This window comes from Cherax quadricarinatus, chromosome 19 (genome assembly GCF_038502225.1).
Source record: "Cherax quadricarinatus isolate ZL_2023a chromosome 19, ASM3850222v1, whole genome shotgun sequence".
Classification (NCBI taxonomy): Eukaryota; Metazoa; Arthropoda; class Malacostraca; order Decapoda; family Parastacidae; genus Cherax; species Cherax quadricarinatus.
The window spans coordinates 4,120,632-4,137,643 of NC_091310.1; the positions used below are offsets into that span (position 1 = coordinate 4,120,632).

The 17,012-nt window shown below is 41.2% G+C and overlaps 1 protein-coding gene across 1 annotated transcript in view; it reads right to left on the reverse strand.

Moving 5' to 3' along the window:
- LOC128688200 (cell adhesion molecule Dscam1) overlaps positions 1–17,012 on the reverse strand; it is an 876,413-nt gene that overhangs the window by 202,146 nt on the left and 657,255 nt on the right. Inside the window, exons 20-21 of the mRNA XM_070086854.1 lie at positions 6,099–6,254; positions 3,791–3,927 (exon numbers count right to left, since the gene is read on the reverse strand). Of these exons, the coding sequence (XP_069942955.1) occupies positions 3,791–3,927; positions 6,099–6,254 (293 nt within the window). The remainder of the gene's footprint in view (positions 1–3,790; positions 3,928–6,098; positions 6,255–17,012) is intronic.

Genomic DNA, 17,012 nt, shown 5'->3' on the forward strand with positions numbered 1-17,012 from the left:
GATTTATTATGTGAGCAATAGGGATTGACAGTTCAAAAGCACCATCTTTTAGGAACTTAGATGGGATGTTATCAGGGCCTGTGCTCTTAGTTGGGTTTAACCTGCTTAGTTCTTTTTGAATGAAGTCATGAGATACACTTACTAGTTGACAACTGTTTGGGGTTACCCCTTTATTGGTATAGTATGTTTGAAACTTATCAGAGTCTGTGTTAAAGGTATTTGATGCAGCTGGTAGTTTACTTACTAGTGTTGATGCAACAGATGTGAAGTAGGAATTAAAGCAATTTGCCACCTTAGATGTTTCGTGGCATACCTCATTATCGATAGTGAGTACTATGTTAGACCTATCTACTGGCTTATGGCTATATCCCAACTGTTTTAGTTGTTGCCAGAGCTTTCTGGGGTTATGCTTATATTCTTCAATTTTTGAGCAATAGTGCTTTGCCTTTGCTCCTTTTATAAGCCTCTGTACTCTGTTCCTCACCCTTTGGAATTCATTTAGTGCTGCAATATCCTGTCTGTTTGCTTTAAATCTTTTTAGCAGCTGGTCTCTGAATTTCATATTATCTAATATCTCAGTAGTCATCCAGGGTTCAGTTCTTCGTTTAATCCTAACCTCTTTAACTGGTGCAATATTATTAAGAATGGTAGTGAACATTGTTTTGAATTTTTCCCAGGCATCGTTTACGTCCGTGCAACTTGTTATCTCTGTCCAGTCACAATTGTGTAGCCTATTTACCAGTGTTTCTTTACTGTAGTTTCTAGTTGACCTCATTTTTATTGTCCTGTGTAGGCCTATCCTATCCCTAGTGATTTTCCTGGTGCAGTAAATGATGAAATGATCACTAAGACCTGTGGTAATGACGCATGACTGACTAATGTTCTCAGCGCGGTTACAAAGTATGTGGTCAGTTAGGGTGGCTGAGAACTGTGTGATCCGGGTTGGTGTATTAATTAGTTGGGTGTAGCTATTTAATCCTAGAATTTGCTTATACCTTTTGCATAGCCCGTTATTCTGTTGCTGAAAACAGATATTGAAGTCGCCCAGTCTACGACATTCCTACAAGGAATTATGGTCATTTAAAACACCAAGGGTGACGTCACCACCCGCGGCAGGTGTGCTCACCTGTCGTCAATTTTCATTTTTTCCGTTTTTTTTTTTTGTGTATTTATTGCATTATTCTTTCTAAGATAATAATTGACGATTCAGCATCATAATACAGTGGGTGGGACTTATACGTAGACTTACATCCAACCACGAACCTCCCGACACCATTTTGTTGACGTCATTGAAAATTCCAGTCTCGGGATAGCCGGGGAATATGCTTCAATATAACGCTATTATAGCTTCTACGGCTTATTTATCTATCACAATTGATCAAATATGACATAATAAACAATATAAATAACAAAGAAATATGGTAAATACTCCAGAATGAATGATATATGGCATATACTTCCAGCGCTCCCTCTGGAATATAATATTTCCATAGTCAGGGAGGGGCTTCCATTTTCCTTCTTTCACCTCCAGGGTCTTTATATTAAAGAAAACGAACATGGGTAACTATGATATACACTCGTAATGCTGAGAAAAATGCTATTTTCTAGAAAAAAAAAATCGGTGGTCCGGCTGTTTCGCGGATTATCACGGAAGTAAGTTATTCACATATATATGACTGTATTTTCGTTAATAATAACAGGAATGCAATGAAATTCACAGAGAACATAAAGGAAAGATTGTTTTACAAGCTGGTAGCTAGTATTTTGAGATATCATAATTTGTTTTTGATTTTTGTGAGGCCAAAAGTCAGATATTTGGCTGAATGTCAAAACCATACAAACTTTATTATTTTTAAGAATGAAGAAAGGATAAATTACAGTTCGGATGCCCATTTTAAATACAGTTTAGCATTGTTTTATGCGTAGATCATTCCAAAACAGCTTCTCCAAGTCCAATTACGAAAATACTGTTCAATATGTATGATTATTAGTAAATAATTTTTTTCTAAGTTGTTTTTTGAGCTATCTTATAGAAACTTGGTCACATTACTATTGAAAGGAGCTTATTTACGTACAAAAAAAATGAAAGAAATCGAACGAAAAATAAAGAAGTTGAGGTGCGAACGTTTCTTTACCCCTAAAGGCTTACAGTCTACAAAGTTATCTAAAGTATATTTAGTTGGATTAGGCTAAATTAAATTGCGCATGTTATAAAAAGATTAGGTAAGTTTTCTAAGGTTCTTTTGGTACAAAATTATTATTTTTTACAATAACGTAAATGAAAAAATATATATTTTTAAATGTATATGAGGTATATGAGAAAAGCCAAATAACACTACGGGCTGGGACAGAACCCACGATCAGAGACTCATAAACCTCCAGACTGGTCGGTCTGGAGGTTTATGAGTCTCTGACCGCAGGTTCTAACCCCACCCGTGATATGGTTTGATTGCAATCATGTCATTACAGTTTCGTGAGAATTAGACAAAATTATAGAAAGGACCTAATTTTAAATGAGTTCTTGCTAATTGACCAGTTTCACTTATTTGACACGACATTATACACACACACACACACACACACACATATATATATATATATATATATATATATATATATATATATATATATATATATAACACATAATACATAAAGTATATTTGAGAATACACATGCAGTATGCATTTGCATTTAAACTTATGCATTGCTGTATGCTAATGTGATCTGTGAAATCCAAAGTGAACAATGAAAACAATCTCTGGAGTTGATCAATTATTTATTCAGCTGCAAAGTCGCCCATTCCACCAGACCTAAAGTCACTAACAACTGGAATCTAAGTTTGTAAGTAGAATAAGCAGATATTGGTGATTCAGTTACGGTTGTACCTGCTACAGGTGACGTTATCCCAGTCTAACACTGAAAATCACACATAATTTTCTGATCGCATCAAATCATTGTTCCTGATACTTGTGCTCTCAGTTCTTTATCTGTGCTTTCTTGTCTTCAAGCGTTGATATTTTTCAGCAAGATGGTTTAATAATGGAGATATATACGTCCTTCTCCGGCCTGTTACAGACCTTGCTTCTTCATGGCAGTCGTCGTGATAACTGATTCATATGCTGGAATATATTCAGTCATATTTAATACAAAAGACTTTGTCTGGAGCACTATACTTCCTCAACACTGATCGACTGAACACTTAACTCCAGGCTGAACGACTGATTACCTCAAACTGCTCATTTTTTACCTCTTTTCTCTGTACTCGACTGAAGAAGCCAATTCCTGGCGGAACATTTCCACAAAAAAGATTCCCAAGTTATTCCGGATTAATTCTTCAACTTGTCAGTTTTCTAAATCATTTATAAAATAACTATTAAGATCATTTTGAATGTCTAATATGATGTTCTATGTTACAGAAATAGAGTTACAGAAATAGAGTTACAGAAATAGAGTTACAGAAATAAAGTTGCAGAAACAGAGTTACAGAAATAGAGTTACAGAAATTATATTTTAATAAGTTTGTAATAGGTTTCAGTGCCAAAGATCATCGATATTATGAAACATAAATAAAGTCGTATCAAGAAAATATTATAATAATGTAATATGGCTTCTCCGTTAATTTTAAATAATTTACCAGAACATTTTCCTTCAATGAATTGTCGTTTAGAGAGGAAAATAAATTAATGTTGAAGGTTATAACAGAATGAACAGGAAAAACTGAATTTAGCTTTTTGTTAAAAAAAATGAACTTGTAAATGAGATCCGTTCATGGGCTGGGTTCATTGCTTACCTGAGGAGCGTTCAGTGGACGGTAGTAGAGTGTGTAGTGAGTGAGGATCCCATTCGGACGAAGGGGCGGCAGCCACGACACTATCACTGAGTCTCGACCACTTGCAAGGGCGCGGATTGCTGCTGGCGTCCCAGGAACTGTCATAGGCTAGTTAGTATATTTGAGGCGATTTTTTCTTATACAAAGCATAAATAACGTATATATATTTACCATGAATCAGTTATAAATATGTGTACAGTTATAAATATGTGTAGGAGAGTATATGGACTAGATGTTTTCACATCTTACAGTTTTTCCTGGTAGTTGTCAGTGAGGGAATGTATTTAGATATTTGGATTGCAGCATTATAAGTTGAACTGAAAGCATGTGTAAAGACTGAATTAGTCAGAGAAGCAATATATCCCAAATGCTTGTTTAACAGCACCTTTTGTCGATACGAAAATTATACAGAGTAGTGATGTATCGGATATCCGCATACACATCCGCATCCACAATTTACTGTAAAGAGATATCCGAATATGCATCCGTATCAACATCCGTGAAACATCCACACAACTCTTTACATCCGCATTAACATCCGCATCCGCAAAATAAGTAAGACATCCTCACACACATCCGCATCTGCGGATATCTAAATTTTCACATCCGATACATCTCTACGAGAGATGCTTTTGTTGTCTGTGCCAAGTTTGCTTATTTGGTTGCTGAAATTCCAACAATTGATTCCGGTAACACGGTTTGGCAGATTAGCATATGGCTGGCCACTTGATCACAGTCAGTACAGAAAATAAGGTTTTATTATCAAGACATGCAACAGACATAAAGTGAAGACAGACTGAGGCATTGAACACTGAATCTGTCTTCACTTTGCCCTCGACGATTCTTCGATATACGTAGATTTATTATTGCATAGTGTGTGACGTTACACGTAAGCTGAGATGAAGCAAAACGCCCAGTTCTTTCGACCTTCATCCAGTACGGAAACTGTAGCATCTTTCAGGCAATCCTTCTTAGTCCACAGTTTTCGTATAAATCACCAAGACTGTTCTAGTGAATAAGGAGATATTATAAATACAGTACTAGTGAAAGCTACCACTGTCTGGTGATAAAACTTTTCCTCAGTGTCTCCAACTGAGGTCCGTGTCTGGAATGCTAACTTCACTTGAATTAATTAGCGTTTAGGAACTGGCTCTTTGTTTTTTAGAAACCTAACGAAGGTTGGAAATCTGACGTCTCCACAAGATCCAGTGTGGCGTCATGACTCAGATTATTCATCTTTGCCTGGAACTTAACTTAGCAGTGGATGTTTCACAGAGGTTGTTCATCACTTCCTTTTAATACTGGTCAACAACCAGCACTGTTCGTCGACGTTATCTCAGCTTAGCACATATTTTCTGTTTATTTCTAACGAGTAAATTAACTTGATCATATTTATTTATTTATTATTTAATGGGACAAATAATCTACGATTGTTTACTGTGGTATAAATATATCTGCTTATTATTTATCCAGTAGAATCATCCTATTTCAATTCCCTTTTTTCATAAGATTTGAAGGTGACCTTTAATTATTCGGAAGCAGCCACGTTCGTAACCACAAAGAGCTAGAAAATTAATAGAATATAACTGGCAATACATACCTTTATTTCCCTTTCTTTTAGAAGAAATAAAATTGACATTCTACTAATGATATGTTCTGTGTAATATCTCAATAAATGCAAACGTTTCATTCAACGAAAGATTCACTTCTCTTTAGGGAAGACAAATATAGTCCTACACTAGTGTTTGTAGGTCAGTCATTCTCCTCTCATCTCTCATGCTATCAAAATGCAAGAGTGAAGACAACAACTCAGCAGAAAAAGTCTTTCTTGATTCAAAGATTCAATATATTCAGATCATTAACAAGTCATTCAAGGTGTCATGTAGCTCGATTGGTAGCGCACTCAGCGCCCCGGGACGGGTGGATACGTTGTGACGTGTTTCCTCAAGACACCTGCTGTCCCTCTTAACTTAGCAGTAAAATAGGTACCTGGGTGTTAAACGACTGGAATGAGTCCCATCCCGGGAACAAAACTGACCTAATTTGCCAGAAATGCTTTGCATAACAAGTGACTTCCTATATAGTAATGTGTCACTGATGTCAGCTAGGCCTGTGAACCTTGTACGTGTACTTGCAGAAATAAAGATTATTATCGAATGTAAATGAGTGTGAGTCTGTCCATACAAAGTACAAATATTTTCACACTAGTATTTGTCGACAAACCAGCAGCCTAATTCTGAGCAAATTTTGCCTTGGGGTGATTGCTTACCATCCTGGAGAGTGGAGCAGAGTACTGGCTGGGACACCACACCGTCCCCAGCAGCAGTGAAGGCCAACACCCTCACGCTGTAATTAGTGAAGCGTCCCAAACCCTGCAAGTTGGTCTCCAAGTTGGTCGTGCGCTTGATCTCAACTGCATTGGACCCTGCAAATTAAGCTGAGTGGTTTATCAGGCTGGAATACCATTAATTGGGTGGTTTATCAGGCTGGAATACCACTAATTGGGTGGTTTATCACGCTGGAATAGCATAATTGAGAGGTTTATGTGGATATAGCACTGAGTGGTTTATCAGGCTGGAATAGCATAATTGAGAAGTTTATGTGGATATAGCACTGAGTGGTTTATCACACGGTGTATCACTAATTAGTGGTTTATCAGCATAATTGAATTGTTTATCTGGCGGGTATACTACTTAATAAGAGGTTCATGGAGGGGTACAGCATAGTTGAATGGTTTATCGGGTAGGTATAGCATAACTAAGCGATTTTTTTCAGGCGGGATAGCATAACTGGTTTATCATGAGTGGTTTATCAGGCTGGTACAGCACTGAGTGGTTTAATTGTAGGGTATAGCATAATTAAGCGGTTTATCAGACGGGTTTAATACTAATTAGCGGTTGATCAGACGGGTATATTACTAATTAGCGGTTTATCAGGAGAGTATAGCACAACTAAGATGTTTATCAGAAGGGTACAACATTAACTGAGTTGTTTAACTGGCGAATGTAACACTAATTGATTTGTATGACAAGTGAATATTGCATAAATTGAGAAGGTTGACAGTCGGTAAAAGCACTTACTAATGCACTGCTAAATTTCTTTGCATTTCTCCTGTCATATACATATAGATCCCTTTTATTCATACGTTCTACAAAAATATTAATATAATTGTATTAGTAGGTTGGTAGACAGCAACCACCCAGGGAGGTACTACTGTCCTGCGGTAGTAGGTTGGTAGACAGCAACCACCCAGGGAGGTACTACTGTCCTGTGGTAGGTTGGTAGACAGCAACCACCCAGGGAGGTACTACTGTCCTGCGGTAGTAGGTTGGTAGACAGCAACCACCCAGGGAGGTACTACTGTCCTGTGGTAGGTTGGTAGACAGCAACCACCCAGGGAGGTACTACTGTCCTGTGGTAGGTTGGTAGACAGCAACCACCCAGGGAGGTACTACTGTCCAGTGGTAGGTTGGTAGACAGCAACCACCCAGGGAGGTACTACTGTCCTGTGGTAGTAGGTTGGTAGACAGCAACCACCCAGAGAGGTATTACTGTCCTGTGGTAGGTTGGTAGACAACAACCACCGAGGGAGGTACTACTGTCCTGTGGTAGTAGGTTGGTAGACAGAAACCACCCAGGGAGGTACTACTGTCCTGTGGTAGTAGGTTGGTAGACAGCAACCACCCAGGGAGGTACTACTGTCCTGTGGTAGTAGGTTGGTAGACAGCAACCACCCAGGGAGGTACTACTGTCCTGTGGTAGGTTGGTAGACAGCAACCACCCAGGGAGGTACTACTGTCCTGTGGTAGGTTGGTAGACAGCAACCACCCAGGGAGGTACTACTGTCCTGTGGTAGGTTGGTAGACAGCAACCACCCAGGGAGGTACTACTGTCCTGTGGTAGGTTGGTAGACAGCAACCACCCAGGGAGGTACTACTGTAATGTGGTAGGTTGGTAGACAGCAACCACCCAGGGAGGTACTACTGTCCTGTGGTAGGTTGGTAGACAGCAACCACCCAGGGAGGTACTACTGTCCTGTGGTAGGTTGGTAGACAGCAACCACCCAGGGAGGTACTACTGTCCTGTGGTAGGTTGGTAGACAGCAACCACCCAGGGAGGTACTACTGTCCAGTGGTAGGTTGGTAGACAGCAACCACCCAGGGAGGTACTACTGTCCTGTGGTAGTAGGTTGGTAGACAGCAACCACCCAGAGAGGTACTACTGTCCTGTGGTAGGTTGGTAGACAACCACCGAGGGAGGTACTACTGTCCTGTGGTAGTAGGTTGGTAGACAGAAACCACCCAGGGAGGTACTACTGTCCTGTGGTAGTAGGTTGGTAGACAGCAACCACCCAGGGAGGAACTACTGTCCTGTGGTAGTAGGTTGGTAGACAGCAACCACCCAGGGAGGTACTACTGTCCTGTGGTAGGTTGGTAGACAGAAACCACCCAGGGAGGTACTACTGTCCTGTGGAAGGTTGTTAGACAACAACCACCCAGGGAGGTACTACTGTCCTGTGGTAGGTTGGTAGACAACAACCACCCAGGGAGGTACTACTGTCCTGTGGTAGGTTGGTAGACAACAACCACCCAGGGAGGTACTACTGTCCTGTGGTAGTAGGTTGGTAGACAGCAACCACCCAGGGAGGAACTACTGTCCTGTGGTAGTAGGTTGGTAGACAGCAACCACCCAGGGAGGTACTACTGTCCTGTGGTAGTAGGTTGGTAGACAGCAATCACCCAGGGAGGAACTACTGTCCTGTGGTAGTAGGTTGGTAGACAGCAACCACCCAGGGAGGTACTACTGTCCTGTGGTAGTAGGTTGGTAGACAGCAACCACCCAGGGAGGTACTACTGTCCTTTGGTAGGTTGGTAGACAGCAACCACCCAGGGAGGTACTACTGTCCTGTGGTAGGTTGGTAGACAACAACCACCCAGGGAGGTACTACTGTCCTGTGGTAGTAGGTTGGTAGACAGCAACCACCCAGGGAGGAACTACTGTCCTGTGGTAGTAGGTTGGTAGACAGCAACCACACAGAGAGGAACTACTGTCCTGTGGTAGTAGGTTGGTAGACAGCAACCACCCAGGGAGGTACTACTGTCCTGTGGTAGTAGGTTGGAAGACAGCAACCACCCAGGGAGGAACTACTGTCCTGTGGTAGTAGGTTGGTAGACAGCAACCACACAGAGAGGAACTACTGTCCTGTGGTAGTAGGTTGGTAGACAGCAACCACCCAGGGAGGTACTACTGTCCTGTGGTAGTAGGTTGGAAGACAGCAACCACCCAGGGAGGAACTACTGTCCTGTGGTAGTAGGTTGGTAGACAGCAACCACCCAGGGAGGAACTACTGTCCTGTGGTAGTAGGTTGGTAGACAGCAACCACCCAGGGAGGTACTACTGTCCTGTGGTAGTAGGTTGATAGACAGCAACCACCCAGAGAGGAACTACTGTCCTGTGGTAGTAGGTTGGTAGACAGCAACCACCCAGGGAGGTACTACTGTCCAGTGGTAGTAGGTTGGTAGACAGCAACCATCCAGGAAGGTACTATTGTCCTGTGGTAGGTTGGTAGACAGCAACCACCCAGGGAGGTACTACTGTCCTGTGGTAGTAGGTTGGTGGACAGCAACCACCGAGGGAGGTACTACTTTCTTGTGGTAGTAGGTTGGTAGACAGCAACCAACGAGGGAGGTAATGCTATCTTGTGGTAGTAGGCTGGTAGACAGCAACCACCTAGGGAGGTAATACTGTCTTGTGGTAGTAGGCTGGTAGACAGCAACCACCTAGGGAGGTAATACTGTCTTGTGGTAGTAGGCTGGTAGACAGCAACCACCTAGGGAGGTAATACTGTCTTGTGGTAGTAGGTTGGTAGACAGCAACCACCTAGGGAGGTAATACTGTCTTGTGGTAGTAGGCTGGTAGACAGCAACCACCTAGGGAGGTAATACTGTCTTGTGGTAGTAGGCTGGTAGACAGCAACCACCTAGGGAGGTAATACTGTCTTGTGGTAGTAGGTTGGTAGACAACAACCACCCAGAGAGGTACTACCGTCCTGTGGTAGTAGGTTGGTAGACAACAACCACCCAGGGAGGTACTACCGTCCTGTGGTAGTAGGTTGGTAGACATCAACCACCCAGAGAGGTACTACCGTCCTGTGGTAGTAGGTTGGTAGACAACAACCACCCAGGGAGGTACTACCGTCCTGTGGTAGTAGGTTGGTAGACAGCAACCACCCAGAGAGGTACTACCGTCCTGTGGTAGTAGGTTGGTAGACAACAACCACCCAGGGAGGTACTACCGTCCTGTGGTAGTAGGTTGGTAGACAACAACCACCCAGGGAGGTACTACCATCCTGTGGTAGTAGGTTTGTAGACAACAACCACCCAGGGAGGTACTACCGTCCTGTGGTAGTAAGTTGGTAGACAGCAACCACCCAGGGAGGTACTACCATCCTGTGGTAGTAGGTTGGTAGACAGCAACCACCCAGGGAGGTACTACCATCCTGTGGTAGTAGGTTGGTAGACAGCAACCACCCAGGGAGGAACTACTGTCCTGTGGTAGTAGGTTGGTAGACAACAACCACCCAGGGAGGTACTACCGTCCTGTGGTAGTAGGTTGGTAGTCAGCAACCACCCAGGGAGGTACTACCGTCCTGTGGTAGTAGGTTGGTAGACAACAACCACCCAGGGAGGTACTACCGTCCTGTGGTAGTAGGTTGGTAGACAGCAACCACCCAGGGAGGTACTACCGTCCTGTGGTAGTAGGTTGATAGACAGCAACCACCCAGAGAGGTACTACCGTCCTGTGGTAGTAGGTTGGTAGACATCAACCACCCAGAGAGGTACTACCGTCCTGTGGTAGTAGGTTGGTAGACAACAACCACCCAGGGAGGTACTACCGTCCTGTGGTAGTAGGTTGGTAGACAACAACCACCCAGGGAGGTACTACCGTCCTGTGGTAGTAGGTTGGTAGACATCAACCACCCAGAGAGGTACTACCGTCCTGTGGTAGTAGGTTGATAGACAACAACCACCCAGGGAGGTACTACCGTCCTGTGGTAGTAGGTTGGTAGACAGCAACCACCCAGAGAGGTACTACCGTCCTGTGGTAGTAGGTTGGTAGACATCAACCACCCAGAGAGGTACTACCGTCCTGTGGTAGTAGGTTGATAGACAACAACCACCCAGGGAGGTACTACCGTCCTGTGGTAGTAGGTTGGTAGACAGCAACCACCCAGAGAGGTACTACCGTCCTGTGGTAGTAGGTTGATAGACAGCAACCACCCAGGGAGGTACTATTGACCTGCAAAATAACTGTAAGACGGAAATCTGTAATTGTTTTACATGATGATAGGTTTGCTGGTGTCTTTTTTCCGTCTCATCAACACACAAGACAGCAGGTATATCTTGCTGCTTCTACTTACACTTAGGTCACACTACACATGCATGTACACGTTTATGTATACACACTCATCTGAGTTTTTTTTTTTCTTAATAGTACCGGATCTCGAGCGAACTGGAGTTTAAACAATTTTGTTCTGAAAAAAATTAACCCTGTTTTTGAACGTTTTTCTGGAGTCTGAACATGCCGGCTTGTTTACAATTCAGTTGTAAAATACACTTTAAAGGAAAGCCGTATTTCAAAAGTGTTTTGTAGTGACCTCTGACATTGTCTTAATTCTCAGAGGCTATTGGAAGAATCAGTTCAACATCATCCAGTGTGTGATTCTGACATTACATCCTGGGAATACTGTTCCGGACATTGAACTTTTCGCAGTTCGAACACCACTTAGGAACCAGTTATGTTCAAACTTCGGCGTTCCACTTTATTTCCTTTCATCTCCATGAGGAAGTGGAATGAGACTTTCTTACGTAACCAGGTGTTTTGTAAAGCCGACTAAAATCCTGGGAGCAATGGGCTATTAATCCCTTCTCCTATATAGATTACTAAAAAATAAGAAGAAAATCTCTAAGTTGGGATGTTTGAGTATGCGTGGATCTAGTGCGGATGATAAGAGAGAAGAATGTTGATGTTATGAGTGAAGAGAAGCTGTAAGTCATGGCTCTAAGTGAAACAATGCTGAAAGTGATTGGAGGGTTTCACTAGAGAGAAATAAATGGATTACGTCAGTGGTTTCCGAGAGAGTTATAGCTAAGCAAGGTATAGCAATAATGTTGAAGGATCAGTTATGGTAGGAAAATAGGGAATTTAAATGTATAAACTCAGTGATTATGTGGAGTAAAAGTAAGGATCGGATGTGAAAAGTGGGTTATAGTAATTGTTTATGCACTTGAAGAAGCGAGAAGTTTAGAGGAGAGAGAGAGATTCTGGGAGAAGTTGAGTGAGTTCTTGGGAAGTTTTGAACCAAGTGAGAGAGTAAACGTGGTGGGAGACCTGAATGTTAAGGTGGAAGTAGTAGGTAAGTCTCGGGTGCCTTTAAATAAACTTTGTATAGAAAGCGGTTTGGGAATAAGCAGTTCATATGTGAAGAAAAACAGGATAAATAAGAATACAAGATGTAATTTAGGGCATAATAAAAATAGTTTGTCGGATTTTGTATTGTTGGTTGAAGGTTGATGGGTAGACTTCAGAATATACATGTTTATGGAGGGGAAATAAATATACCACATAATTGTTTAGTTGTAGCTACAGTTAGAGTAAGAGGTAGATGGGGCAGACGGTAAACTACATCAGCTAGTATTAGAAAAATGAAAGTTTATAAACTTAGGGAGGAGGAAGTTAGGGTGAGATATAAGCAACTGTTGGCAGAAAAGTTGGCTAGTGAGAATATAGATAGTGCGGGGGGATGAGGACGGGTGGATAGTTTTAAAAATGCAGTGTGAGAATGTGGGGCAGAAGATTGTGGATCTAGGTGGGTGAGTGTGGGAGGAAACAGGAGTGATTAGTGGAATGATGAGGTAAAGAGGAAGATACAGGAGGAAAAAAAATCACTTTTGAGACGTTTTTACAAAGCAGAAGTGATAAAAGGAGTGGAGTAAAAGAGAGGTGAAGAGAGTGCAAAAGGAGAGCAAATGATAGAGTGGGTGAGGCACTATCGACAAATTTTGCTGAAAATAAGAAACAACTTTGGAGTGAGATAAATAGGTTGAGAAAGCCTTGGGAACGCATGGATATGACAGTTAAAAACAAAATGGAGAGTTAGTAGATGAGGAGATGGCGGTATTAGGAAGATGGTGGGAATATTTTGAGGAACTCATAAATGTTGATGAAGAATTGGCAGGGAGATATAACATATTGTAGGAGTGAGAAAGAGCCAGATGTGAGTGTGGAGGAGGTGCGTGAGGTGTTAGGAAGAATGAAGTAGGAGTAAAGGAGCTAGATTTGATGGGATAATGACAGAAATGTTAAAAGCAGGTGTGGATATTTGTTTTGCAATGGTTGGTGCTTTTGTTCAATAAATGTATGACAGAGGGAATGGCAGAGAGCGTGTATAGTTCTTTTATGTAAAAGAAAGGGGGACAAAATATTATAACAATTATAGGGAAGTAAGATTACTGAGTACATCAGGTAAAGTTATTATTGGAAGAATTAGGGTTAAGAAGGGGAGCAGGATTGCCGATGAACAAGGAGGCTTTAGAATGGGTAGGGGATGTGTAGGCCAAGTGTTAACATTGAAGCATATAAGTGAACAATACTTAGATAAAGGTAAGGAAATTTTCGTTGCTGTTATGGATTTTGATAAGGCATTTGATAGGGTGAATAGGGAAGCAATGTGGCAGATGTTGCAAGTGTTTGCAATAGGTAGCTAGTTACTAAATGCTGTAAAGAGTTTTTATTAGGATATAGAGGCTCAGGTAAGGGTGTGAAAGAGATAGCGAGATTACTTTTCAGTAAATGTAGGTCTTAGAGATGCGTGATATCACCATGGTTGTTTAACATATTTATAGAGGGGGTTATAAAAGTAGTAAATCCTAGGGTATTAGAGAGAGAGGTGGGATTCAATTATGTGAAATCAAATACAAAATGGGAGATGATACTGTGTTTTTGAGAGATTCAAAAGAGAAGTTGCAAAGGTCAATGGACAAGTTTGGGAGGGTGAATAAAGGAAGTTGAAAATAAACATGGATACCAGTAAGACGATGAGGGTATCAAATGAGTTAGTTAACGAAAAAATGTATTTCACATTGGATGGAGGGAGTAAAGAAGTGAACGTGTTCAGATATTTAGGAGTGGACTTATCTGGGATGGGTTTATGAAGGACGAGGTAAACCACAGAACTGATGAAGGGAAAAGGGTGGGTGGTGCACTGAGGTATCTGTAGAGACACAGAATGTTATCCATGGAGGCAAAGAAGGGATTGCATGGGAGTATAGTGGTACCAACACTCTTATATGAGTATGAAGCATGGGTGGTGAATGTTTCAACGAGGAGAAGGCTGGAGGCAGTGGAGAAGTTGTTCCTAAGGGCAATGTATGGCATAAATATTATGCAGGGAATTCATAGTATGGAAATAAGGATGAGGTGAGGTGTTACTAAAAGTATTATTCAGAGGGCCGAGGAGGGGCTGTTGAGGTGGTTTGGTCATACGGAGGGTGTAAAAATTTGTAGTGGATGGGAGGCATGGGTAGGAGTCAACTTAGGAAGTGAGTAAAGGAGCTTTAAAGTGCAAGTGGGTTGGACATACAACAGGCATGTGTGAGCATATTTGATGGGAGTGGAGACAAATGGTTTTTGGGACTTGTAAACTGTTGGAGTGTGAGCAGGGTAACATTTTGTGAAGGAATTTTGGGAAACCAGTTAGCCAGATTTGAGTCTTGGAGGTACGAAGTACAGTGTCTGCACTCTAAAGGAAGGGTTTGGCATATTTGCTTTTTAGAGTGTCATCTAAACTGCCGTATCAGAATGCCTCTGGCAAGACAGTGATAGTGTGAATGATGGTGAAAATGTTTTCTTTTTGGGTCACCCAGCCTCACTGGGAGACAGCCACCGAGGCTGTCAGTTACCATGAACTCGTTTAAAATTAAGTCCTCTCTAAAGTTTTCTCTAATACATTTAAAGATATATTTTTTCATTTATGTTAATGTAAAAATTAATAATTTTGTACCAAAAGAACCTTAGAAAACTTACTTAACCTAATTATAACAAGCGCAATATAATTTAGCCTAACCCAACTAAATATATTTCAAGAAAGTTTACAATAATTTAAAATAAATACAATGAAATATATTTTTTCCGTTAAGTTCAAAATTATTTTTACGAAATTATTGCATACATAAATTTTTGCTTGCCTTATTCGACAAGAAAAGTGCTGATATTTAAGCCAAAATCGTAAGTTTTGCCTATTCGGCACGACATATATATGTCCAACTTAATATATTTTGATAAGTTTATAATAAATGTATATATATCTTTTTTTTCAACAAGTCAGCCGTCTCCCACCGAGGCAGGGTGACCCAAAAAGAAAGAAAATCCTCAAAAAGAAAATACTTTCATCATCATTCAACACTTTCACCTCACTCACACATAATCACTCTCTTTGCAGAGGTGCTCAGAACACAACAGTTTAGAAGCATATACGTATAAAGATACACAACATATCCCTCCTAACTGCCAATATCCCAAACCCCTCCTTTAAAGTGCAGGCATTGTACTTCCCATTTCCAGGATTCAAGTCCGGCTATATAAAAATAACCAGCTTCCCTGAATCCCTTCACTAAATATTACCCTGCTCACACTCCAACAGCTCATCAGGTCCCAAAAACCATTCCTCTCCATTCACTCCTGTCTAATACGCTCACGCATGCTTGCTGGAAGTTCAAGCCCCTCGCCCACAAAACCTCCTTTACTCCCTCCCTTCAACCTTTTCGAGGACGACCCCTACCCTGCCTTCCTTCCCCTACAGATTTATAAGCTCTCCATGTCATTCTACATTGATCCATTCTCTCTAAATGACCAAACCACCTCAACAAACCCTCTTCAGCCCTCTGACTAATACTTTTATTTACTCCACACCTTCTCCTAATTTCCACACTTCGAATTCTCAGCATAACATTTACACCACACATTGCCCTTAGACAGGACATCTCCACTGCCTCCAACAGCCTCCTTGCTGCAGCATTTATAACCTAAGCTTCGCACCCATATTAGAGTGTTGGTACTACTATACTTTCAAACATTCCCTTCTTTGCCTCCAAAGATAACTTTTTTGTCTCCACATATACCTCAACGCACCACTCACCTTTTTTCCTTCATCAATTCAATGAGTAACCTCATCCTTCATAAATCCATCTGCTGACATGTCAATTCTCAAATATCTGAAAACATTCACCTCTTCCATACTCCCTCTCTCCAATGTGATATGCAATTTTTCTTGATCAAAATCATTTGATACTCTCATCACCGTACTCTTATCTATGTTCACTTTCAACTTTCTATCTTTACACACTCTCCCAAACTCGCTCACTAACTTTAGCAACTTTTCTTTAGAATCTCCCATAAGCACAGTATCATCAGCAAAAAGTAACTGTATCACTTCCCATTTTGTATTTGAATACCCATAATTTAATCCCACCACTCTCCCCAACACCCTAGCATTTTCTTCTTTTACAACCTCATCTATAAATATATTAAACAACCATGGCGACATTACACATCCCTGTCTAAGACCTACTTTTACCGGGAAGTAGTCTCCCTCTCTTCTACACACCCTAACCTGAGCCTCACTATCCTCATAAAAACTCTTTACAGCATTTAGTAACTTACCACCTATTCCATATACTTGCAACATCTGCCACATTGCTCCCCTATCCACTCTATCATATGCCTTTTCTAAATCCATAAATGCAATAAAAATTTCCCTACCTGTATCTAAATACTGTTCACATATATGCTTCAATGTAAACACTTGATCTACACATCCCCTACCCATTCTGAAACCTCCTTGCTCATCCGCAATCCTACATTCTGTCTTACCTCTAATTCTTTCAATAATAACCCTACCGTACACTTTTCCTGGTATACTCAGTAAACTAATTCCCTATAATTTTTACAATGCCTTTTGTCCCCTACCTTTTATATAGAGGCACTATACACGCTCTCCGTCAATCTCTAGGTACCTTCCCTTCTTTCATACATTTAAAAAACAAAAATACCAATCACTCCAACACTATATCCTCCCTGATTTTAACATTTCTGTCATGACCCCGTCAGTTCCAGCTGCTTTACC